This window comes from Sus scrofa, chromosome 13 (genome assembly GCF_054392235.1).
Source record: "Sus scrofa isolate SSC_HxYL_T2T_F1_AM1 chromosome 13, Sscrofa_HxYL_maternal_Yorkshire_Landrace_v2.0, whole genome shotgun sequence".
NCBI classification, from domain to species: Eukaryota; Metazoa; Chordata; class Mammalia; order Artiodactyla; family Suidae; genus Sus; species Sus scrofa.
Window position 1 is genome coordinate 144375935 of NC_139395.1, and position 26302 is coordinate 144402236.

Here is a 26302-nt window from a genome sequence, read left to right on the forward strand (position 1 = left end):
GGGAGATGCCCACCGCAGCTTTCTCAGAAGCCTCTTCTACAACATTAGGATGGTCTTTTCCGCTGAAGGGATGAGAAACCTATGACCTTAACACCTGTCTTGGATGGAACACTTCTGTGTAATTGTATTTTGAGAAATGGAAGAAAAAAAAAAAAGGATCATAACATACCTGGAAATAAGCCTTAAACAATTCATGTAATCTTGTCTAACACTGTCTTCTATTTGGTAACTTATGCCATTTCCATTTTACTGAAGTACAAAGGACTTATAAACTAATATAATGAGTTCCCATTGTGGCACAGAGGAAACAAATCTGACTAGGAACCATGAGGAGGAACCATGAGGACGCAGGTTCGAGTCCTGGCCTCGCTCAGTGGGTTAAGGATCCGGTGTTGCCATGAGCTGTGGTGTAAGTCACAGACACAGCTCAGAACAGGTGTTGCTGTGGCTGTGGTGCAGGCCAGCATCTGTAGCTCTGATGAGACCCCTAGCCTGGGAACCTCCATATGCCACAGGTGCGGCCCTAAAAAGCAAAAAAAAAAAAAAATAACATAATGGATAAATTAGAAAATGTGTTAATATTTGATATTCCAGAGGAAAAATAAAAATAATAAAATATTTTAATTACACTAAGAAACTCAAGAGTTAGTGATAATCATTTTACATTTTCTTAACACCGTTCATTAAAAAAAAAAAAAAACTGAATAAAATACTAAACTATTTCAATCCCGAAAGTTCAGCAATCCATTAGGAGAATTAACCTCTTATGACAAATTATGTCACTTCTCTCCTGTGGTCCTCACTTCCCTCAAATGCAAAATAAGGTGGCAGAGGAGTTTGCATAAAGCTTTTTACTCCGCGTTAACACAGTTCATAATACTGTACTTCTCTTTAGAAAAGCTTAAAAAATTAAAATTGTGCATTCCAGCTCTATTTATATGACTCTGCTCCATGGGAATGTATCTGACATCTTTACCTCAATTTGAATTCGCAGAGTAGGCATAGCAACATTTCGTGCAGAATTCCTGAGATATCATACTAAGAGTATAAGTTACATGAAAGAAGTCACAAAAATGTATCCAGAAATTAAGGATATTTAAAATGGAATGCAGGAGTTCCCTGGTGGCTCAGTGGGTTAAGATCTGCATTGTCACTGCAGCTGCTTGGGTTGCTACTGTGGCACAGGTTCGATCCCTGGCCCAGGAACTTCCACATGCTACAGGTGCAGCCAAAAAAAATTTATTTAAAAAATAAATAAATTGAAATACAATAATAATCATATCTAAAATATGTATATGGTAGACTGAAAGTTCTTAGAACAATGCCCAGCATATGGTAAAAGCTCACTAAATCTTCAACTGTTATTAATTCACTTAATCTTTACCACAAATTATGAGGTAAGTACTATTACCGAAGTAATTTACATTTATGCATAAATTGAGGAACAGTAAGGTCATGTAAATTATTCAAGACTATAAACTAAGAAAAGCCACAATTCAAACAAAAGCAATTTAGTTCCCAGAAATAATCTCTTAGCAACCCTGAATATTACCTCAATCTGGGGAAAGGGGTAAAGGAAACTTCATCTTCACTACTTGTGACTGTACCATTTTACAAGAATTCTCCTAGTGACAGCAGTGATAGCCCTCTAAAATAACCAACTACTCCACTAAATAAAAATGCATATAGAAAGTGCAATAGTTCCAAGAGGATCACATGTTAAATCTAGGATCCAATAAGAAATAGGAAACAGGTTAGAGCTATCACTGTTTCCACTTTTCTTAGATGAAAATACTGGGTTTGAAAGATTCTTGGTAATTTTACTGAGACTGCTTTATAAATAGGTCTTCTGACTTTAAATTCCATGATTCTGCAACAACCTATGCTTCTCCATTACACATATTATCACTTCTATTTGGATCTGACACTATTTGAAAGACTGTGTGTGTAAATTAACATGTTATCTATTTTTACAAGAGGTCTTTATCACACACCATACATACTTTAAAATTTTTCACAGCTAAGAAACATATATCCAAGTCATAATCTATTCACGTTTTAGTTAATGTAGACAAGGAAAATTGACATATTAACATACATCTCTGTTGGCTTCCTGAAATATGTATTTTCAAAACATAGCACTTTCACATCAAGCATGTTAGTTTAGAATATAGTGGTTTAATATCCTTCAGCACTTATAAATGTGGTGGCAAAAAAGATAACATGTATATAATCTTCTGAACTGAACAAAAATAAAAATGAGACCTCATTGCTGATTTCATTTCAAAAGCATATGTTCTTATATTTCACATGTAGTTATCTCATTAGTTCTTTTAAAATAGTTTTATTTTTCATTTAGAGTGGTGAGTAAGCAGAAAGTCAAAGTTTTAGAAAGGATGAATGAAACCTATATATATTCTAATCTTTCCAAATATAATATTCAGAGCTCCAGCACAGACTGAAAATAGGTACTTAACCAAATGAATCAGATCCCCCAGAATAACAGATGAAGTTTTAAACATGAATCCTATTACAATATTGTTAAATTTTTGAACATTAAAGTTATTTGGAATTTATGAACCAAAAAAATTATTTACAAGGGGACAAAAAAATATTTTACAAGGGGACACTTGTTTGGACATAACAGGGACACCTTTCCTCTCTCCTCACACCCCACCCCTCTCTCCTCAGATGCCAGTTTGTAATCAGAAAACCAAGAGACACAAAAAACTGGATTAGCACGTACAAGATTACTAGACAAAATCACTTTACAGGGAACTTACACAGCAAAAAAGACGGAGATGGACAATGGAAAATGTGGTGAAACAGCTCACCATCCGCAAGGCTTCAGCAGAAAAGAATCACTTATTTAGTTGTAAGTTCCTTTTCATTAAAATTTTAATCGTTTTTCTCAATACCGCAGGTTGGATTTTTAAAAGGGTCATTAAAAGGGTCTGATTTTCTTTCTTTCCCTCCCGGAGTTTTTCCTGAGGGACCTGGTTGGTTAAACCCAGCACTAATTGGGACTCTTCCGTTTCAGCATCAATTCAGCAATTGCTTGATCTCCAGGGCAAAACGTACTTTCTGTTGGATGGCCAGATGTCTACTTTTCTAACAAAGCAAGGAAAATTAAAAATACCTGCCTCGCCGGCCACCTGTTTAAAAGTCCCCTCTCCTGTCGAACGCAGCAGCAACTTGCCGTGGAGACTCTGAACAACTCCAAGTCGCACGCCGCCCTCGCAAGTCACAAGGAGAGAGCCGCGAGGAAGTGCGAAAGCAGGTCACTGTAAGCACCCCTTGCAAAGAGACCCGCGGGTACCAGCTCAGGCGCTGGGCGACAGCAAAAGCGTTCTATAAAACGCGGATGACTTCAGGGAATTCAGAGGGGAAAAAAAAAAAAAAAGAATCCAAAGACAGAACCGCCGGCGGGGCCATTATCTTGCCCCAGTAAGGAAATGCCTTCCTTCCAACAGTCACGGCGCTGACTAAAGGAGGGGAGGGGGGCAGGCAGACAGGGGACCAGAGGAGCGAAGGGGGGTGGGCACCTGCCGCTTTAGGGCTAAGGAAAGAACATTTTCTCACCACTTAAGCTGTTGCTGGACCTCAGGCTCCTTCCACAGAGACACTGCAGCATATGCACTCCTTTCTTCAAAGAAAGCTCAAGAATCTTCATGGAGAAGCGCGTGGTGGGGTTCGTCAACTCCCCGCCCACCTCCGCTAATTGTCCAACCAAAAGGCGGCCTGTCTTGGGAAGCCGGGTCCCGAATCCATGGTGCGCGCGTCCCGGGCAGAGAGCCGTTCGCACCTCGGCCCGGCTGGAGCCGGGGCCCGGGGCTGGAGCGCGGCGGGCGCGGGGCCGGGATAAGGAGGGGAGTAGGAACAGCCGCTCGGCTGGGGGCTGCAGCCCCCGAGGGAACGGGAGACGCGGCCACACCCCAGCGGGCTCGACCGTGACACTTTGGGACTTCCCGAAGGAGGCGGCGGGGCTGCGGGCGCAAGGGTGAGCGCACCAGCAACGCGGAGGACGTCACCGGGGGTTGGTGCCCCTGTCCAGGTGCGGGCGCCCGGAAAGACGCAGGCGGGGTCCCTGCGGGCCCTGGCCTTCTGGCCAGGAAGCTCGGGGCACCCCCTCAGTTCCTACTCTCTGCGTCCGGCAGTAAGCCCAGGGCGTCCACCCGCCTCGGTGCCCCCGCGGTGCGGGGCTGCGGGGCGCAGAGAGGGGCTCCCGGGGCCCGGAAGGCAACGCTCCCGCGGGGTGCGCGCGGGCCGAGGGCGACTCCGGCGTGGGAATGCGGCGGAAGGGAAGCGCCCGCAGGAAGGGCTGGACCCTGGAGGCTGCCGAGCGTCAGAAGCGACTCCAGGGAGCTAGGGGGGTGGGGGTGGGGAGACAGGGATGTGGAATAAAGAAAGCTCTTGGGTTCCGGCGCAGGGAGCGAAGGTGTGCCCAGGCATAGGCGGAGCGCCGGGGTGAGAGTCTGGACACCTGGATTTTCTGTTGCGGGCTCTGTGACCTTGGGTAAGTCTCAGACCACTCTGGGCATCACTTTCCCCCTCCGTAAATCAAGGCGGGGAAGAGGGTGCAAACTAGAGAACTGGCAGCTGCTTATTTGTCCTGGTGCCTCCCATTCTTCTGGAAAAGCTTAGCCCAGGTGCGGTGGGAAGGCAGGTGGTGGAGTAAGGGAAGGCCAAAGGCACAGAAGGAGAGGCGGGAAATCTGAAAACAACTTTTCACTTTGAGGTGGTATTATTTGGCTCTGCCTCTGCCTACTGGCCCCAAAGATGACCAGTGAGCTTCCCTATGGGTCTAAAGCTTCTTGATTTTTTTTTTTTTTTTTCTTTTCAACAGCAACTCCTTTGTCCTTTTCTTTCTTTCTTGGTTCCTTCCTCTTTGTTTTCTTTCTTTTCTTCCTTCCTTCCTTCTTCCTTCCTTTTTTCTTTTCTCTCCTTTTCTTCTCTCCTATTCCTTTCTTCCCTCCCTTCCTTCCTTCCTTCTTGGAAGCCATTAGTGCCCTTTTGAAAGTCTAATGAGTGAAGCATACAAGGAACACTGGCATTGGAATGGGACTTCACCTTGTCTGGAATTTCTGGGCAAGAGGGACTTTAGAGGACACAGCAATACAGCAAGTGGTTTAAAATACAAATGCTGGGGACAAGCAGCTGAAGTGAAAATTCCTACTAGATGTATATAACCTTGAAATAATCACTTAACCTCTTTGGCCTCAGTTTCCTTGTCTCAAAAAAAAAAACAACAACAAAAAAAAAAAAAAAAACTAACGACAGCATCTAACTTATATATACCTTGCTGAGTGTTAAAAAGAACAAACACTTGATACAAAATAAGTGCTATAATAGTGTTAGCCATTATTATTACCTAGCCTGCACCTTAGGGTTTTCTACCGCTTCCACTTTCCCATGCATGTCAGTGTCCACATTTCTACTAAAACAGTTCAGGTGACAGAGAACTCACCAAGCTCCCCAGGGGTTCATTGCACCAAACCTGTTAGAAGTTTTACCCTGACGTTGAGCCAAAAATGTACTTTACTTTCTTTCCATCCACTGTCCCCTGACCATCAGGCTGGTTGGCTCCTCCCAGCAAGGGAGTAAAAATGGCTTTCATGACATCTTTCTGCTTTCTCTCCTCTAGGCTAATCATTCACCGTTCCTGTGGGGTTCCCTGGAGATTGAACCTTAAGGTGGAAGATGTCTGGAAAAACATCCTTTCAGAAGTCTCTTCCTTTTCCCTCTCAAAGGTGATGGAAGACAGCCAGAACTTTGAGAGGACCTCTTGAACCCTAAGCACTGCTAGCTCCACATTCTCTTAACTCCTTTCAGAAATGAGCTCCAGTCAAGGTCATTTGGGGTGGTTCCAAGACTCAAGAAGTTATGTCCAAGCCTTCCTTCCAGGTACCCTTTAGTCATTGTGTTCAGTGTGATCACCAAAACTCTGTGGGCTCCATGGTCCTTGAAAAACTTGCTAAGGCCACCCCATTGTTATCACTGGAGAGGTTTGGGGCCCCAGGATAAGCTGGGCCATGGCCTTTGTCTTTCCAGCCTCTGTGGGAATTAGTGAGAAACTTGGCTCATCTGGGGATTTTGCCCATAGAAATTCCCCACAGAGGGAGAGATAATTAGCAAAAGGAAAACATCTAAAAATAGTTCTTCCTGCTGCAGCAGAGGCAGAGAGCTTTCCGGTAGAGCTCTCCTGCTCTGGAACCCAGTGCCTGAAGCTGTTTTGTTACTTTGAGAGAAATGCTATTCCTTGAAATGTAGCAAAGGAAAAGAATGAGGCCCCAGTTCCCTTAAGGAACTTGAGCAGAGCAAGCAAATCCACATGTAATTTAAAACACACATGACCTCTGGAGCATCGATTTTCATATTCATATTAAGCCTTTCTACCTGGAAAGTCTACCTGGAAAGGCTGTTGCAAGGATTCAGTCAGGTGAAACATGTAAATAAGCCTTGATGATTCTAATAATTTTCATAAAATAAGGTATTATTTTCAACTGGCCTGGGTTCAAGGTGCTCCTTAATAGTTTAATGCAGGGGCTCTTTTATATGATTATAGGAAGGCTTTACTTATGCATCTTCTATCTCCTCAACAGCACTATAAACTCTTAGAAAACAAAGCAGGAAAGCCAACTCCATCAGAATTAATATTCAAATGGCCCAATGTCTTAAGTGGCTGTCACAGTGATACTTATGGTCAAGTATATTCATCACAGAGAAAATGGATCATCATGGTACTTGAAAAAAAAATGGGTGATCCTATGGATAGCTTTTTTGTTGTTATTGAACTCTCAGATGAGTTCAGATGAAACCAAAGAGAGCACATAACATTTCAATGCAAAATATTTTCTTACTATATATTATGGATATTTGATCAAAGTAGGTATAAAAGGAATTGATCAATGGAATTGTATTATTTATTTTATTTTATTTATTTATTTTTTTGTCTTTTTGCTATTTCTTTGGGCTGCTCCTGCGGCACATGGAGGTTCCCAGGCTAGGGGTCGAATCGGAGCTATAGCCACCGGCCTACGCCAGAGCCACAGCAACTCGGGATCCAAGCCGTGTCTGCAGCCTACACCACAGCTCACAGCAACGCTGGATCGTTAACCCACTGAGCAAGGGCAGGGACCGAGCCCGCAACCTCATGGTTCCTAGTCGGATTCGTTAACCACTGCGCCACGACGGGAACTCCATGGAATTGTATTATTTAGACTTAGTTTTAAAAAAAATATTCTTACATTTATCAGGACTTTGATGTACATCCTTGTTAAAACAACTGCCAAGGTGACATCCAGTTCCACAGTCAGGTAAGTAGATGTCTTCCTAAAGTGTCTTGGGCAGAATTTAAGAATATTGCCTGTTTTCGTGTACTGTAACATCCAAAAGCAAAATGAAACAAAGTAAGCATATAGTAGTATCCAGGAGTATAATGGATGGTAGGAAAGGGGCATATTTTAGTTTAAGCAAAACTTTTAAACTTTCTGCTTTCTGTGTATCATTCCATAAGCCAAAATCAAATTTTTACTGGAATTTATATTTTTAAATTTTAAATTTAAGATATACTACTATATAATGACCAAATTTTAAATTATGTTATCTGTCTCTAATTAGGACTTTTTAAGTTAAACATTCTTCCTGTTTTCTTATTGACTTTGAACCAAATCTAGCAAGTGAATCACCGGTATGATTTCAAAATAAAAGCAATTACCACTTTCTGAGAGGGAATGGGAAATCTGGTATATAATGATAGGTGAACTTATTTAAATTCTTAGTATCTAAATTTTTCACTTCATAAAGGGTTTTTACTCACGGTTTGTAGAAAGTAGTAATTGTATGAGGGAGTTCTGAGATTTTTCAGTGGCAATTTATCTAAACTATTTCTGTTCACATTAGACATAGGAATCTGTTGATGCTTGGTATTAATTATGAAATTAAACAAGTGCTATTTATCTGTTTGGAAGCCTAGATTGAATCAGTAATAGCATAATCAGAATATTGTCAGGCTCAGAAACTTTTAATGAGTAAATTAATGGCAAAATGCCTATCTAAGGGAGAGTAACTTTATTTTACAAAGAAACCAAACCAACACATAAACTGAAATCAAAACCAGTCTCATAGCTAATACGGTATCTTTGTTCTATGTTATATGTCTAATAAATTGACTGCCAGGGTAAAAACCAAGCCTGTAATTCATGTCTTAGAAATACCTTCAGGAGTTCCCGTCGTGGCGCAGTGGTTAACGAATCCGACTAAGAACCATGAGGTTGCGGGTTCGATCCCTGCCCTTGCTCAGTGGGTTGACGATCCGGCGTTGCCGTGAGCTGTGGTGTACGTTGCAGACGCGGCTCGGATCCCGCGTTGCTGTGGCTCTGGCGTAGGCTGGTGGCTACAGCTCCGATTGGACCCCTAGCCTGGGAACCTCCATATGCCGCGGGAGCGGCCCAAGAAATATCAAAAAGACAAAAAAAAAAAAAAAAGAAATACCTTCATATTTAATTTTTATGGGCAACTATCAGAGACTGAAAGTATCTCCCTAAAATTCATATGTTGAAATTCTAACCCCCAAGGTATTGGGAAGTTGGACCCTTGGGAGGCCCCACCCTCATGAATGGGATTAATATCCTTATAAAAAAGACCCCAGAGAGCTCCCTCTCTCCTTCACCACATGAAGACATAGAGAGAAGACAGCCATCTAAGAGAAGATAGCCATCTATGAGCCAGCAGGTGAGCCCTCACTGGACACTGGATCTGCTGTTACCTTTATCTTGGACTCCCCAGCCTCTAGAACCATGAGAAATAAATGTCCATTGTTTAAGCCAACCACCCCATCAATGGTGATTTTGTTATAACAGCCTAACAGACAAAGACAACAACAAAATCAGCCTTTTTAAATGTGACAAAAATAGTCAGTGGCAGCAAACGTATTTATGAATGACATATATATGGTCCAAATAAGTTAACTGTTTTCAAAAAAGCAAATGCATGAGTTTTGTTGTTGTTGTTGTTATCTTCTTCCTCTTGTTCTTTTTTAATTGTTCTTCTTCTGTTATTCTCCTCTAAACTGTTTTTGAAATCAATTGAGATCTACAGAAATATTGCAAAATAAGAGTTCATGTTACTCTTCATCCACCTTCTCTTAGTTTTAACAGCTCACATAATGAATACACAATTATCAATACCAGAAAAATGACACTGATACTATGTTATAAAATAAACTACTCTTTACTGAACATTCACCAGTTTTTCCCCTAATACCCTTCTTCTGTTCCAGGATCCAACATTTAGTTGTGACTCCTTAGTCTCCTTCAATCTACAACAATCCCTCAGAATCCTTACCTTTTAGAACCTTGAAACTTCTAATAAATATTGGTCAAATATTTTGTAGAATACCTTTCGATTTGGGTTTGTCTGATGCTTTCTTTTTCTTTTTTTTTTTTTTTTTTTTGTCTTTTGTCTTTTTAGGGCCACACCCACGGCATATGGAGGTTCCCAGGCTAGGGATCCAAGCAGAGCTATTGCTGCCGGCCTACGCCAGAGCCACAGCAACACCAGATCTGAACTGCGACTATGACCTACACCACAGCTCATGGCAATGCCAGATCCTTAACCCACTGAGCGAGGCCAGGGATCGAACCCACAACCTCATGGTTCCTAGTCAGATTTGTTTCCGCTGCACCATGATGGGAACTCCTGTCTGATACTTTCTAACGATTAGTCTAATGTTATTTATTTTCAGGAAGTCATGTTGTATCCTGTTTAGTACATCATTATCAAGGGCTATATGCTGTCAATTAATAATATTAACGTCAGTTAACCTATCAGGTTTCTGTACTGTACAGTTACATTTTTTTCATTTATAGTTGAAAATATCTTGAGGACAAAATTTGGGGGCTGTGCTAATATCCTGTCTCTCCTCAAACTTTAATCCACTGATTTTAGTATCCTTTGGTGGGGCTTGCTTGCGAGTATTGTTATTGTGCTATTCTCCTAATAGTGACTTTGTATTTTCCTCTTTCTATTGTCATGGGAATCCTTCTGCAAGAGCTGTCCATTCTCCCCTACTTACTTATTTATTCAATTATTATGTCAGTATGGCCTCAGGAATATTTATCCTATGGGTTATAATCCAATACTATCATTGTTTATTTTACAGCCCAAATTATTTCAGCTTTAGCCATTGTGAGATCCTTCTGGTTGGCTCTGGTGTCCTTTTATAAACAGCTCCTTAATTTTCTGGCATCACAAGATAGCCCAAGTTTGTCTTTTATTTTCCAGCCTTAGCTGGAATTAACTAATTCTCCAATGAGTCTAATTGTTTTTAGGACAATAGTGGTTTTTTATTATTTATTGATTTATTGCTTTTTTTAGGGCTGTATCTGCGCACATAGAGGTTCCCAGGCAAGGGGTTGAATCAGAGCTGTAGCTGCTGGCCCACACACGCCATAGTCACAGCAATGCCAGATCCCAGCTGTGTCTCCAACCTACACCACAGCTCACAGCAATGCTAGATCCTTAACCAACTGAGGAAGCCCAGGGATTGAACCCACAACCTCATGGTTCCTAATTGGATTCGTTTCCACTGTGCCACAACAGGAACTCCCCAGGATAATAGGATTTAGAAACCAAAATCTGGGTGCTAAAATCTGGGTGGGGTATCATTGGGTCCTAGGGTTATAGGGTCTCTCAGTGGAGAGAGCTATGAAATATATGTATGTATACAAATCCACACATACATCATATTTATTTCTCTCTATATTTTTCCCTATAGATAAAAATATCTATATGTGGAAATATTTCTGTGTAGATGTATCTATGTGTAGATATATAATAGCTATCTATAGATAGATAAGTAAAGATATATAGACGGCTAATACCTATGATTCTAATCTAACACCACAAGTTTCATTTTAGTCCTTGCCCTTTCCTTATTTGTCACATCTTTTTCCAACAGGGAAAAATATTTTACTACTTACAAGATTTTCACTTATTCATCCAATCCTCATATACACTTTAAGTAGCTACAGAATTCCTATCCAATGCTCCTGTGAGAAACAAATTTATTACTAGAGTACAGTACAGATACACATTTGTTTTTGCTTTAACTTTGCAGTATACAGTCAAAATATATTTGATTTAGTTTTTGATAGATTTTTCTTTTCCTCTCCACTCTCTTCCATGTGGTTTAGTTATTTATTTGTAACTCAGGTTCATTTATTACTGCTTATCTTCCATATTGGCTGGTTTTAATTATATAATTAAAATTAATTGTATTTAATTACATTATTATTTGAGTATGTAAAATATGGTATTCTTTGAGTATTGTTCTAAGAGTCAAAGCTACAAAAGAGTATACTCCAATATGTTTTATACTCTCATCCCTCCTGTCCTGTTCCCATTCCCCCTTTTTCCACTCCTTTCCCACCAACCCCTTACAGAGAACTAGTTTCTTTAATTACTGGTTTACCTTCCAAAGATTTCTTTTGCACAAAACAGCACACACTCTCCTATGTAGTGGCATTTAGATTATTTTCAACATTTTACAATTACAAACAATATTGCAATACATAGCATGTGTGGGATTTTTATATTGCTGGAGGTGTATCTTCAGAGTAGACTGCAGTAATGAGAACACTGAGTAAAAAATTATACTTTGTTACCTATTACCAAATTTCCCTTCAAAATGCTTGTGTGAGGGGGCTGGCCCCTCCAACTGGCACACTGCATCAGCAGCCATAGCCTTGCCAGAACAGAAGAGCTACCCCTTGAGAACCTGACTCTGGTGGTCAGGCAGGATTGTGCTTCTGAACCCCACAGAACATCTCCTAAGTAAAGCCACACCTTCAAGAATAAGAGAGTTAGCTGATTAGCATAATATATGGGAAAAAGCACAGAGAATTAGGCAAAATGAAGAGATAGAGGAATATGTTTTATATTATTGAAAGAACAAGACAAAACTTCAGAAAAAGACCTAAATGAAATGGAGATAAGCAATCTACCAGATAGAATGCAAAGTGATGGTCATAAAAATACTCACCAAACTTGGGGGAAGAACAGAGTAAATACAGTGAGAACTTCAGCAAAGAGATACAAAATATAAGAAAGTACCAAACAGAAATTATAATTGAATGGGAAAATACACTAGTTTGGTCCAACAGATGATTGGATGAGGTAAAACAAATTAGTATGCTGGAAGACAAATCAGTAGAACTCACAGAGAGCAAGATAAAAACATAATTTAAAAACTAAAATTGGGGTTCCTGTAGTGGCTGAGTGGTTAACAAATCCAACTAGGAACCATGAGGTTGCAGGTTCGATCCCTGGCCTTGCTCAGTGGGTTAAGGATCCGGCGTTGCCATGAGCTGTGGTGTAGGTCACAGACGTGGCTCGGATTCCACATTGCTGTGGCTGTGGTGTAGGCCAGAAGCAACAACTCCAATTCGACCCCTAGCCTGGGAACCTCCATATGCCACGGGAGCAGCCCTAGAAAATACAAAAAGACAAAAAAAAAAGTAAAATAAGGAACCTTTGAGACATCATCAAGCAGAATAACATCCACATAACAGTGGTCCCAGAAGGGGAAGAGAGAGTGTGGCCCAGAAAAATTATTTGAAGAAATAGTGGCTGAAGTTTTTCTTAATCTGAGGAAGAGAACAGAAATCTAGTTTTAGGAAGCCCAGAAAATTCCATTAAGATGAACCCAAAGAGACACACACCAAAATACATTATAATTAGAATAGTAAAAATTAAGGATAAAAAGAAAATCCTAAGAGCAGCAAGAGAAAAATGTGTTATATACAAGGCCATCTCCATAAGTCTATCAACATATTTTTCAGCAGTAAATTTACAGGCCAGGGGGAAGTGGTGTGACATATTTAAAGTGCTGAACAGAAAAAACTTCAATCCAAAAATTCTCTACCCAAAGAGGTTAATATTCAGAATTGAAAGGGAGATTAAGGGTTCCCCAGATACACAAAAGCTGAAGGAGTTCATCATCACTAAATCAACCCTGTAAGAAATGATAAGGGGATTTCCTTGAGCTGAAATGAAATGATACCAATTAGTAACAAGAAAACATATGAAAGTAAAAATCTCATTGGAAAAGGTTAAATATATAATAAAAGTAATGGATCAATCACATATAAAGCAAGCATGAATGTTAAAAGACAAAAGTAATAAAATTAATTCAAATGTATTAAGTAGTTCAGGGATGCATAAAATAAAAAGATGTAAAATTATCATCAAGAGTATAAAATGGGAGTGAGAACGTAGAATAAAAAGATAAAACTTTGAAATGTGTTTAAATTTAAATTGCTACCAACTGAAAACAGACTGTTGTGAATAAAGGACATTATGTGTGAACTTCACAGTAACAAGGAAAAATCTTATGGTAAATACACAAAAGAAAATGAGAAAGAAAATCTAAACATAACACTAAAGCAAACCACCAAAACACAAGTGAAGAGGGAAAGAGAAGAAAGGACCAGAGAGGAACTAGATGAACAGCCAGAAAACAATTAACAAAGTGGTAATAAGTTCATATCTATTAATAATTACTTTAAATGTAAATGGATTAATTCAAAATCAAAAAGCAAAGAGTGGCTGAAAAGATAAACAAGATCAATCTACATGCTGCCTGTAAGAGACTCATTATAGAAATAGGGGCACACACAAACTGAAAGTGAAGAGGTGGGAAGATATCCCAGGCAAATGGAAGTGAAAAGAAAGCTGGAGTAGTTATATCAGACAAAATAGACTTTAGGACAAAGACTGTAATAAAAGACAAAAAGGGCATTCCATAATGATAAATGGATCAATACAGCAAGAAGATGTAACATTTTAAAATGTAGATACACCCCTTATAGGAGCACCAAAATACTGAAGGCAAACATTAATAAAATTAAAAGATGAAATTGATAACAATACAATAATAGTAGGGGATTTTTAATACCCTGCTTTCATCAATGGATAGATCATCAAGATAGAAAATCAATATGGAAACATGAGACTTAAATGACACAATACACCAGACAGATTTAATAGATACATACGGAACATTCCACCCCAAAGAGGCAGAATATACATAATTCTCAAGTGCATGTGGAATATTCTCCAGGGTAGATCACTTTAGGTCATGAAACTAGTTTCAATAAATTCAGGAGGCCTGAAATTTTATCAAGCATCTTCTAAGACTACAATGGTATAAAACTAGAAATCAATAACAGAAAAAAAAAAAAAAACACAAATATGTGGGGAGTAAACAACATGCCACAAAACAACTAAAGGGTCATCAAATAATCAAAAGGGGAAATTTAAAAATAACTATAGATAAATGAAAACAAAAATGCAGCATACCCAAATCTATGGGATCCAGCAAAAGCACATCTAAAAGAACAGTTCATAGCAATACAGGCCTACCTCAAGAAACAAGAACAATCACAAATAAACAATCTAACTTTACACCTAAAGTAATCTAAACAAGAGGAACAAACAAAGCCCGAGGTTAGTACACAGAGACATGGAGGGAAATAATAAAAATCAGAGGAAAATCAAATAGAGATGAAAGAAAGAATGGAAGGAAAGAAGTGAGGGAGGGAGGATAGGAGGGAGGGAGGGGAAGGAAGGAAGGGAGGGGAGAAAGATTAATGAAGCTAAGAACAGCTTCTTTGAAAAGATAAACAAATTCAACAAGCTTTAGCTAGACTAATCAAGAAAGAAGAGACCAGGCTCAAATAAGTAAAATCAGAAATCAAAGTGAATTTACAACTGATACCACAGAAATACAAAGGATTATAAGAGACTTCTACTAATAATTATATACAAACAAAAATGAACAACCTAGAAGAAATGGATAAATTCCTTGAAACATAGGATCCTCAATGGATCTTTAATAGGCTGAAATAGAAAATCTGAATAGATCAATTACTAATACGGAGATTAAAAGGGAATAAAAATTCTTCCAACAAACAAAAGCCCAGGACAAGAGGGCCTCACTGGTGAATTCTACAAAACAAAGAAGCTTTAACACCTATCCTTCTCAAGCTCTCCCAAAATAATTGAAAAGGAAGGCAGCCTTCCAAATACATTTTATAAAGCCAGCATTACCCTGATATCAAAACCAGACAAGGATAACACAAAAAAGAAAATTACAGGCCAATTCTTGAACATAGAAGCAAAAATCCTCAATGAAATATTACCAAACAGAATCCAAAAATACATTAAAAGGATCGTATATCACAATAAAGTGATATTTATTCCTGAAATGTAAGGATGGTTCAATATCCACAAATCAACCAATGTGATATGCCATATGAACAAAATGAAGGATAAAAATCATATAATCATGTCAATAGATGAAGAAAAAGCATTTGACAAAATTCAGCATCCATTTATGACAAAAATTCGACAAAGTGGGTATAGAGGGCATGTACCTCAATATAAAAAGGTCATATATGACAAAACCATAGTTAACATCACAATCAAAGATCAGGAATAAGGCAAGGATGCCCATTCTTGCCACTTTTATTCAAGATAGTCCTAGTTACAGCAATTGGGCAAGAAAAAGAAATAAAAGGTATCCAAATCAGAAGGAAAGAAGTAAAACTATCTTTATTTGCAAGTGACATGATACTAACTAGAGAAAACCCTAAAGATTTCATCAAAAGAATTTTAATACTAATAAATGAATTCAGTAAAGTTGTAGACTATAAAACCTATATGCAAAAATTTGTGGCATTTCTATACACTAACAATAAACTATCAGAAATTAAGAAAAAAAAATCTCATTTACAATTGCATCAAAAAGAATAAAATACCTAGGAATAAATTTAACCAAGAAGATCTGTGCCCTAAAAACTATGACAATGATGAAAGAAACTGAAAATGATACAATAAATGGAAAGTTATACTCTGTTCATGGACTGGAAGAATTGATATTGTTAAAATGTCCTCACTACCCAAAGCAATCTACAGACCCCAAATAAGTAATACTTCAGGATTTGCTGCTTCATATAAGTAATACTTCAAGATTTGCTGCTGCCTTTGGACATTTTCCATTCTCTTCTAGTAGGACTTTAGGAAGTTGATTTGAATAAATGCATACCTTGTCATCTATAAGATAACTTTAAAGATGAGTTATCTGAGTCAAATAGAAGGAAAGTGTTTTTACCTTATAGCAAATTGTAAGTTGTTTATTGTAAGAAACTATGTCAATCAATCCACGATAGTTAATACTTAACAAATTTGAAGGAAGAAAGATTTGCTTATTAATCAAAACTCCTTACAAAGATAGAGTCATATTTCCAAATACTTCTTTGCTCCTATCACTTGAACACTTCTCTGATCCTAAATCACATATATTCTTTCAGACCTACCACAAATGCCACAGTGCTGTCAGGAAACTTTTCTCTGATGTGTTCCCCCCTCTTCACCAAATCAACTGTAACTTCCTTTGAGCTCCCATAGTACACTATAATTCCTGTACCATAGAATTTATTTTACTCTGCCTGCAAATATATATATTTCACAAGAGATTATAGAGAATATACTTAGAAATTTAACTGTCTATATCTTTACTAATTTATATCTTAGTACTTAGAACATGTAATAAACTATTAAATATTGATTACATAAAGTTAGTATTAAATTAAAATTTAATATTAAATATTAATGCTTTTTAATATTGATGAAATGAAATAAAATAAGAGTCCAGTAGGAAGGGAAGAGAAGCCATCAGGCTGGGAGCCATGCCCCTAAGAGGCGACAGAGAAGAGGAGAGGACTTCACAGCTCAGAGATCATCCCTGGAGAGTGATGGCTTCAAACCACATATTGGGAACCCCAGCCCTAGGACCTGGCACCAAGAAGATGAGTCCCCTTAGCTGGCTTGAAAACCAGTGGGACTAACAGGAGGGATGTAAGATACTTAGACTTCGCTGTGAAGAGTGTGCACTTGCTTGTTTACTCCCAAGTACAGCATGGAGGAAGCAGATTGAAACTGCCCGGGGCTCTGGCCAGTTGCCCGTGACTGCCTCAGCATGTGTCCTAATGCCTCTAGATCTGGCCCAGCTCCCAGGTAAGGCAATGGCTTGCTGCCATTGCTGAGAAGAGTGCACACATGGGGAGACAGAGCCGGCTCGGACGCTGGCATTTCATCTGAACAGGGTGAGGGCAGCCATTGCTGGTACTCCCAGAGGAAGTGGGTTGAAAGCTGTCTGGAACTCTGACTGGTATCCCAGGACCATACCAGTGCCTGCCCTGGCCCACACTAGGCACCCAATCAGGCCCCTCCAGCTCTGGAGAAACTCCTCTCTGGGATGCAGGTGCCATTGCCAGGAAGGGAGAGAGTGCACACTTAGAGAAAAGGGAATCAGCTCAGACCCAACCCTCACGGCTTCTACTCCAGCACCTTGGGACCTGCCTCCACCCCTGTTAGGATGGTCACATCCATGGAGAATAGGAGACACCCTGTTCACAACTGGCTCTGGCTTTAGTCCCTCAATCTCCAGCCCTATCTCCACCAAGGTGATGGCGACAGCACACCCCAAGGAAAGATGTGATCCATGCTCACTTAAGATCCAGCTCTCCTACCAAAGGCACTGAACACACACAGACTGCACAGGAATTCTCCCACACAAGGACATCCCATCAAGACAGAGGGAGGAAACTATTTCACCTAATTTCATAGAGACAGAGAAAGTTAAATAAAAAGAGAATACAGAGGAGTTTGTTTCAAACAAAAGAACAAAGAAAAAACTGAAAAAAAAAACAACTATTGATACAGAGAAAATAAAGAATGTAAAGCCTTAGTAGTAAGAATGCTCACTGAACTTAAGAATAGATCAACACAGTGATAATTTTAACAAGAAACTAGAAAATATAAAATATAACTAGTAAGAGATGATAAATGGAAAACACACTAGAAGGAATCAACAGCAGACAAGGTGATATAGAAGGATATATAAGTGATCTGGAATGTGGAGTAATGGAAATTACCCAATCAGAACAGCAAAAAAAGAAAAAAAAATGAGGGCAGTTTAAGACACTTCTGAGATAACATCAAGCACAGTAACATCTGCCTTATAGTGGTCCCAAAAAGAGAAGGGAGGAAGACAATGTCAAAAGTACATCTGAGGATGTTATGGCTGAAAATTTCCCAAACCTGAAGAAGAAAATAGATACTCCAGGTAGAGGAAGCACAGAGTCTAAAACAAGATGAACCCCAAAAGACCCATACCAGGAACTATCATAATTAAAATGATAATCATAATTAAAAGTTAAAGATAGAAAATTCTAAAGACAGCAAGGGATAACAGAGTCACATACAAGGGATAAACTTTACAGCTGCTAGAAACTTTGCAGGACAGAAGGGTGTGGCATGATATATTTAAACTAATGATGGGTAAAAGCCTGCAATCTAGAATACTCTATTTAACATGGTTATCATTTAGAACTGAAGGAGAGGAGTTCCCATCATGGCGCAGCAGAAAGGAATCCAACTAGGAACCATGAGGTTGCAAGTTCGATCCCTGGCCTTGCTCAGTGGGTTAAAGATCTGGTGTTGCTGTGGCTCTGGCGTAGGCCAGTGGCAACAGCTCTGATTAGACCCTAGCCTGGGGACCTCCACATGACGTGGATGCGGCCCTAAAAAGACAAAAGACAAAATACCAAAAAAAAAAAAAAAGAACTGAAGGAGAGTTAAGGAATTTCTCAGACAAGCAAAAACTACAGAGTTCATCAATATTAAACTGCCAGTAAATTGGACAGCCTAGAAGAAGTAAATTTCCCGAAACATACAATCTTTAAGACTGAATCAGGAAGAAATAGACAATCTGAACAGATCAGTACTTAGAAGTGAAATTGAATTAGTAATAAAAAACTCCCAGTAAACAAAAGGTGAATTGTTCTCATAGGTGAATTCTACCAAATACTATAAAGAAAGTTTTTCCTCTAAAATCAGCAACAAGACAAGGATACTCACTCTTGCCACTTCTATTTAACACAGTATCAGAAGTCCTAGCCACAGCAATCAGACAAGGGGGAAAAATAGGCATCCAAATTGGAGGGAAGAAATAAAACTGTCACTATTTGCAGATGGCATGGTACTGTATACAGCAAACCCTAAAGTCTCCATCAGAAAACTATTAAAACTAATAAATGAATTCAGTAAATATGCAGGATACAAGATTAATAAACAGAAATCTGTTGCTTTTCTATACACTAACAAGTAACTATCAGTAAGAGAAAGCAAAGAAACAATCCCATTTAAGAGCACATCAAGGGAGTCCCGTTGTGGCTCAGTGGTAATGAACCTAACTAGTATTCATGAGGATGCAGGTTCAATCCCTAGCCTCACTGAGTGGGTTAAGGATCTAGCAATGCCATGAGCTATGGTATAGGTTGTAGATGCAGCTTGGATCCTGCATTGCTGTGGCTGTGGCCGGCAACAGCAGCTCCAATTCGACCCCTAGCCTGGGAACATTCATATGCCACACAAGTGGCCCTAAAAAGCAAAAAAAAACAAAAAACAAAAACAAAAAACAAACAAACAAACAAACAAAAAACATCAAAAAGAACAAAGTACTTGTAGTTCCCATTGTGGAGCAGTGAAAACATATCCAACTAGTGTCCATGAGTATGCAGGTTCAATCCCTGGCCTCACCTTACTCAGTGGATTAACTATTTGACATTGCCATGAGCTGAACTGTAGGTTACAGATGTGGCTCAGATCTGGTATTGAATCTAATCACGGCAGAGAAAGACCTATACTCTGCAAACTATAAAACAGTGATGTAGGAAATTCAAGATGATACAATGAAATCAAAGGATATTCAGTGTTCATAGACTGAAAGAATACTGTTAAAATGTTCATACTATTCAAAACAATTTGCAAATGGGAACTCTTGTGTCTTCAGTGAAAGTACACATTGAATGACTTGATGGATGGCAATGTATCTCTACATTTCAAAATTTAAAAAGCCATTTCTCTTGGAGTTCCCGTCGTGGCGCAGTGGTTAACGAATCCGACTAGGAACCATGAGGTTGCGGGTTCGGTCCCTGCCCTTGCTCAGTGGGTTAACGATCCGGCATTGCGGTGAGCTGTGGTGTAGGTTGCAGATGCGGCTCGGATCCCACGTTGCTGTGGCTCTGGCGTAGGCCGGTGGCTACAGCTCCGATTCAACCCCTAGCCTGGGAACCTCCATATGCCGCAGGAGCGGCCCAAGAAATAGCAACAACAACAACAACAACAACAACAAAAAGACAAAAGACAAAAAAAAAAAAAAAAAATTAAAAAGCCATTTCTCTTACAGTTCCCTTGTGGCACAACGAGTTAAGAATCCAGCATTGTCACTGTAGCAGCTGGGGTCATGGCCAGTGGCGTGGGTTTGATCCCTGGCCCAGGAACTTCTGCATACCACTGGTGCAGCCAACAAAAAAATAAAAATAAAAAAGCCACTTCTCCCAAGTACCGTTGCTAGATATGAACTTCCACATAGAGTTGTACAGGGTATAACTAGTGAAGACTGCGCAAGGTATCAGTACAACATGGTCAATAATGCTATTTAATACTGGGAAACTAATCCATCAGTTAGGAACAAGTTCAATTTTGGCACATCTCTACAAAAGTATGTTTTGCAATTTTAAAAACTGTAGCAACTCTATGTGTAGTGAAATAAATAAATGTCTGGAAAAAACAACAAAATTCACAACTAAAAGCTGAGCAATCTCCACCCAAATGGACTGGAAACCTTAAAAAAGATACCCTACTCCAGAAGAAAAAGTGGAGGCCACATCAAGAGGTAGGAGGGGTGATTTCATGATATAAACAACCCCATACCTCCCAGGTGGGAAGCTCCACAGACTGAAAACTAACTGGTTCACAGAAACTCACCTACAGGAGTGAGAGTTCTGAGCCCCACATCAAACGCTCACATGCAGGGATCTGGCACTGGGAGAAAGAACCCCTGGAGCATCTGGCATTGAAGGCTAGTGGGACTTGTGCACAGGAGCTCCACAGGAGGGGGAAACAGAGACCTCATTCTTAAAAGGTGCACACGGACTTTCATGTCCACTGGGTCCCAGGGCAGAGCGAGGTCTCCATAGGAATCTGGGTCAAACCTGACTGCAGTTCTTGGAGGTCATCCATCCTGAGAAAACAGAGGTGAATGTGGCTTGTCGTGAGGGAAGGACATTGAAGGCAAAGCTCTCAGGAATATTCAGCAGCTGCCTTTCTCTGGAGGTGGCCATTTTGGGAAAATCTGGCCCTACCCATCAATCACTGATGCAAAAAGAGCTTAGGTGCTGATGAACCTGATCTTCTAAGATAAAGATGGTACATTAAACAAAAGGTAATTCCAAAGTGCCCTACATCAGAGATATCACTACTGTTTTATTTTATTTTATATCTTATTTGCTTTTTAGTGCCACACCTGCGGCATATGGAAGTTCCCAGGCAAGGGGTCTAATTGGAGCTACGGCTGCTGGCCTATGCCACAGCCACAGCCATGAGAGATCTAAGCCGCATCCACCAACTACACCATAGCTCACGGCAATGCCAGGTCCCTGACCCACTGAGTGAGGCCAAGATCAAACCAACATCCTCACGGATACTAGGTGGATTCATTTCTGCTCCGCCACAATAGTAACTCCTTAATTTTAAATTATGTCCTCATTGTTTTAAAACGAGGTCTTAAATTTAGGTGTTATTGGGAAAATAGTTACTATTATCACATGACTGAAATAAGCTGCATTTGACTGCCCCATGTCCTCATGGAATTTCAACAATCTTAAGTATTAAATATACCAAAACAATGGGAGTTCCCATCATAGCACAGCAGAAACAAATCCGACTAGGAACCATGAGGTTGCAGGTTCGATCCCTGGCCTCGCTCAGTGGGTAAGGACCCGACATTGCCATGAACTGTGGTGTAGGTCACAGATGCGGCTTGGATCCCATGTTGCTGTGGCTGTGGCATAGGCCAGCTGCAACAGCTTCGATTAGACCCCTAGCCTGGGAACCTCCACATGCCGAGGGTGCGGCCCTCAAAAAGACAAAAAAATAAATAAATAAACCAAAACAATAATAACAATCCCCATCAACAGCAATAAAAATTCAACTAACCCCTTTTAGCTTTTACATTAACTAGCCTCACTAAATAAAAATCTTATTAAATTTATAGTATACAAGAAGTGTATCTGTTAAAGGGATTTTTAAAAATCCCTTTCTGTTCAACACACTTTTATTGAGGGTACAGAGTATATATTTTTTATGGTAAGAATAACCAGTGCCCTCAGTGATCTCACTATCTAGAGGGCATGAAGAACAGAGAGCTGTACCAATAAGACTGACAACTACTGTGAGAGCAAAGATGAGAGAGAGAGTCCAGTGGCACAGGAGGAAGGTAAAGGATGGATAAACACACTTTAATACAGGGACACTCTCAAGAACAGCATTCTTCAGAAAGACAGATGGAAAAAGAAAATTTATTTGTGGAATGATTTCATTCAGGATTTAAGGGCATGAAATTCTAACATCAGTCAAACCAAGATAGGCAATACCTAGCCCCATCCTTTAACAGAAAAGAAGACAAAAAAAGGAAGAGCAGTTTCCCCTAAAGTCACTTGGCTCCCAGGGACAGAGCTGAGATTTAACTCAGGACACTGCCCCCCAGGGCAGTTGGTATTCTTTACAAAACACTATGCCACTGCTTCTGGTTTTGATAGGGTAAGAATCAAACATTTTATGCAATGCATAGAAATGACTTCAGAGCATTTTTCCCTTTTCTGGAAACTGAATTTTCTCCCTGTAAACTGTCTGCTTTTCCAAAGCAGCCGTTCATTGAAGACAGGATGACAATAAAAGAAGTATTGCCTTTACAGTAAGTTATGAGGCTTTTACTAGTGTCAATGGTCAGAATAGGCCATGGGAGACAGTTTTAGCTTATGCCTTGGACTAACTCTCATAATGGTGGGCTTTAATTTTCCTCATACAAAAGTGGTTATAGTCTATGGTTGGGGCAGGAGAAGGAAGTGATAAAATGCTAACTGAAGCCATTGATTAGAATCATATGGAAGGTGTGACAGAGATGTAATTTGGAAAGAATATTTTCGCCTCCTTTAAGATGCTTGTTATACACACAGAACATTCACAAATATACACATATGCTTATCTTTGTGCCTGTGCAGAACACAGCTTAAAGCAAAGAATGCCACTTCCACATATCAGACAAGAGCCTCGTGTAGAATTTTCCAAGCCCCTCTTGGCTTGTGCATTTTCTTCCTATCCCTTCTTTCTTCCCATAAACATACAAATATCTTTAAAAGGAGTCTACATGTACTGCACCTACAGCCAACTAATCTATGACAAAGGAGGCAAGAATATACAGTGGAGAAAGGACAGCTTGTTCAATAAGTGGTACTGGGAAAACTGGACAGCCACATGGAAAAGAATGAAATTAGAACATTCCCTAACACCATACAGAAAAAGAAACTCCAAGTGGATTAAAGAGCTAGATATAAGACCAGACACTATCAAACTCCTAGAGGAAAACATAGGCCAAACACTCTCTGACATAAACAACAGCGACATCTTCTCAGACCCACCTATCAGAATATTGACAATAAAAAGAAAAATAAACAAATGGGACCTACTCAAACTTCAAAGTTTCTGCACAGCAAAGGAACCCTAAACAAAACGAAAACACAACCCACAGAATGGGAGAAAATCTTTGCAAGTGAATCGACTGACAAGGGATTAATCTCCAAAATTTATAAACACCTTCTGCAGCTCCATACCAAACAAACAAACAACCCCATCAAAACATGGGCAGAAGATCTAAACAGACAATTCTCAAAAGAAGACATACAGATGGCCAAGAAACACATGAAAAGATGTTCAACGTCACTCATTATTAGAGAAATGCAAATCAAAACCATGATGAGGTACCACCTTACACCAGCCAGAATGGCCATCATCATAAGGTCTACAAAAAATAAGTGCTGGAGAGGGTGTGGAGAAAAAGGAACACTAGTACACTGTTGGTGGGATTGAAAATTGGTGCAACCACTGTGGAAAGCAGTATGGAGATTCCTCAGAAAACTAAACATAGAACTACCATTTGATCCAGCAATCCCACTCCTGGGCACCTATCCAGAGAAAACCATGACTCGCAAAGACACATGTACTCCGATGTTCATTGCAGCACTATTTACAATAGCCAAAACACAGAAACAACCTAAATGTCCATCGACAGAGGAATGGATCCAGAAGATGTGGTACATATACACAATAGAATATTACTCAGCCATTAAAAAGAACGAAATCCTGGCATTTTTAGCAACATGGATGGACCTAGATATTGTCATGCTAAGTGAAGTCAGCCATACAATGAGACACCCACATCAAATGCTTTCACTGACATGTGGAATCTGAAAAAAGGACAGACTGAACTTCTTTGCAGAACAGATGCTGACTCTCAGACATTGAAAAACTTATGGTCTCTGGAGGAGACAGTTTGGGGGGTGGGGGGATATGCTTGGGTTGTGGGATGGAAATCCTGTGAAATCAGATTGTTATGATCATTATACAACTACAGATGTGATAAATTCATTTGAGTAATAAAAAAATTTTTTAAATAAAAAATAAAAGGAGTCTACATGTACTAATCTCCATTTATCATTTTTATTCTTCAACCTCTTGAATGCTGCCTTCTTCCCTCACTACTCTACTGAAGTTTTTCTTATAAAATCAGCATAAACTGGGCTGTTCTTGATTCATTGAACAAATTTTGTCTTAATTATATATAATAATTATATGTATTAAAATTATTGATCACTCTCTATTTCATGAAACGATTCCTTATCTTCAGTAAGGTTGTTTTAGGGTTTGTTTGTTTTTAACTTCTCTATTTAACTTCATGATTTTCTTTCTGCTCACCCCCCAGCTATGTCTGTTTTCCAGAGTGGCAGCCTCTATTCTTTTTGGCTCTCTTTATTTTCTCAGGCATCTCCTTATGTATTTAATGTCTTAGACTGTTGACAACTCCTGGATTTGTATCTGCTGACCAGACCCCTCCATATGTTTAATTACATATTTCCAAGTTTTCCTGGAAAGTTCCACTTCAATGTGCTTCAAATCCTTCCAAAACAACAAATCTATGACTGAATACATCTCTTTCTCCCCGAACCTACTGAGCTCCATATGACTGCACCATCTATGTATCATTTCCAAGTTCAAAAACTTGTGAGCCATCAGAGATTCCTCTTGCTAACTCACCTCCAATTAGTCAGACTATTACAGATACTATTTCCTTAAGATCTCTCACATCCATCCCCTTTGTTCCTGCCCTCTTTCAAACCCTCATCACTTCCTGCCTGCTTACTATGACACACTTATGAAAGACAGTCCAACTATCAATGTAGTCACCACACTGACAATATAACCACCCCCAAACCCAAATCCCCAAAGGATTTGTATTCGGAAACTTTTTGTAGCATTCAAGATAATGTCAACAATTTTTTTTTTTTTTTTTGGTCTTTTTGTCTTTTCTAGGACCACACCTGCAGCACATGGAGGTTCCCAGGCTAGGGGTCTAATCAGAGCTGTAACCGCCAGCCTACGCCAGAGCCACAGCAACACGGGATCTGAGCCACATCTGTGACCTATACCACAGCTCACGGCAATGCCAGATCCTTAACCCACTGAGCAAGGCCAGGGATCGAACCCGCAACCTCATGGTTCCTAGTCAGATTCATTAACCACTGCGCCACGACGGGAATTCCAACAATTTTTTTTTTCTTTTTCTGCGTCATCTGTGGCATATGGAAGTTCCCGGGCCAGGAATTAAATTCAAGCCACAGCTGTGACCTATACCACAGCTATGGCAATGCCAGGTCCTTAAACCACTGTGCCACAGCAGGAACTCCTAATGTCAACAATTTAAGCTCAGTCCCAAGACCACTGATGATTTACCCCATCTTCTTTCATCTCTACGTGAACTTCACTCATATCCTTGAGGCACGTTATTTCATGTGTGTATATCTTCGCACATGCTCTTCCCTTTGCCTGGGTAACCTGCCTTTTTCCTTCTCTCAGTGAATACATACCCATCCTTCAAAAATTGAGTCCTGTGTTACCTCCACCAGAAACTTTTCCCTAACAAGGGTAGATGTTCCACTTTGGGGCTCTCCTGTGCATAGGTCTTAGCATAGAACATTTACGCAGTTATCTATGATTTGTATTATTTATAGCCTTTATGTCTGATAGTTACAAGGGAACAAAAGTACTAATGAAAATTCAG

General features: G+C 39.7%; 2 protein-coding genes across 15 annotated transcripts in view; one reads left to right on the forward strand and one right to left on the reverse strand.

Annotated features, from left to right (window-relative positions):
- The window catches only part of FGF12 (fibroblast growth factor 12), a 577959-nt gene that overhangs the window by 382315 nt on the left and 169342 nt on the right, over positions 1–26302 (reverse strand). The window contains exon 1 of one of the 2 annotated variants that reach the window (XM_021070056.2): positions 3583–3695. The exons of the other annotated variant lie outside the window; for it this stretch is intronic. Within the exon in view, the coding sequence (XP_020925715.1) occupies positions 3583–3673 (91 nt within the window). The 5' untranslated portion in view covers positions 3674–3695. Of the gene's footprint in view, positions 1–3582; positions 3696–26302 lie in introns of those variants that run through there. 2 annotated transcript variants of the gene reach the window in all.
- On the forward strand, positions 3650–8829 carry LOC146397672 (uncharacterized). 13 transcript variants are annotated; one of them, XR_014824528.1, is made up of 6 exons: positions 3652–4000; positions 4430–4516; positions 5645–5750; positions 5833–5904; positions 7257–7316; positions 8577–8829. XR_014824528.1 is itself a non-coding variant. In XM_084990720.1 (4 exons), the coding sequence occupies exons 1-3, from the start codon at positions 3672–3674 to the stop codon at positions 7278–7280; spliced, it is 459 nt and encodes a 152-aa protein (XP_084846846.1). In that variant the 5' UTR covers positions 3650–3671; the 3' UTR covers positions 7281–7316; positions 8577–8715. The 13 variants fall into 13 exon arrangements, 2 of the variants coding, with proteins under 2 accessions (XP_084846846.1, XP_084846847.1); XR_014824527.1 differs by having other exon boundaries at positions 5645–5904; XR_014824526.1 differs by lacking the exon at positions 4430–4516.

Excerpts from the sequence above, each read along its gene's own strand:
- LOC146397672 (XM_084990720.1), top strand. The coding sequence starts at position 3,672 with ATGGAGAAGCGCGTGGTGGGGTTCGTCAACTCCCCGCCCACCTCCGCT. Across the intron at positions 4,001-5,644 it reads GCGGGGCTGCGGGCGCAAGG|GCTAATCATTCACCGTTCCT; the intron begins GTGAGCGCACCA and ends TCTCTCCTCTAG. Across the intron at positions 5,751-7,256 it reads CTTCCTTTTCCCTCTCAAAG|GACTTTGATGTACATCCTTG; the intron begins GTGATGGAAGAC and ends TACATTTATCAG.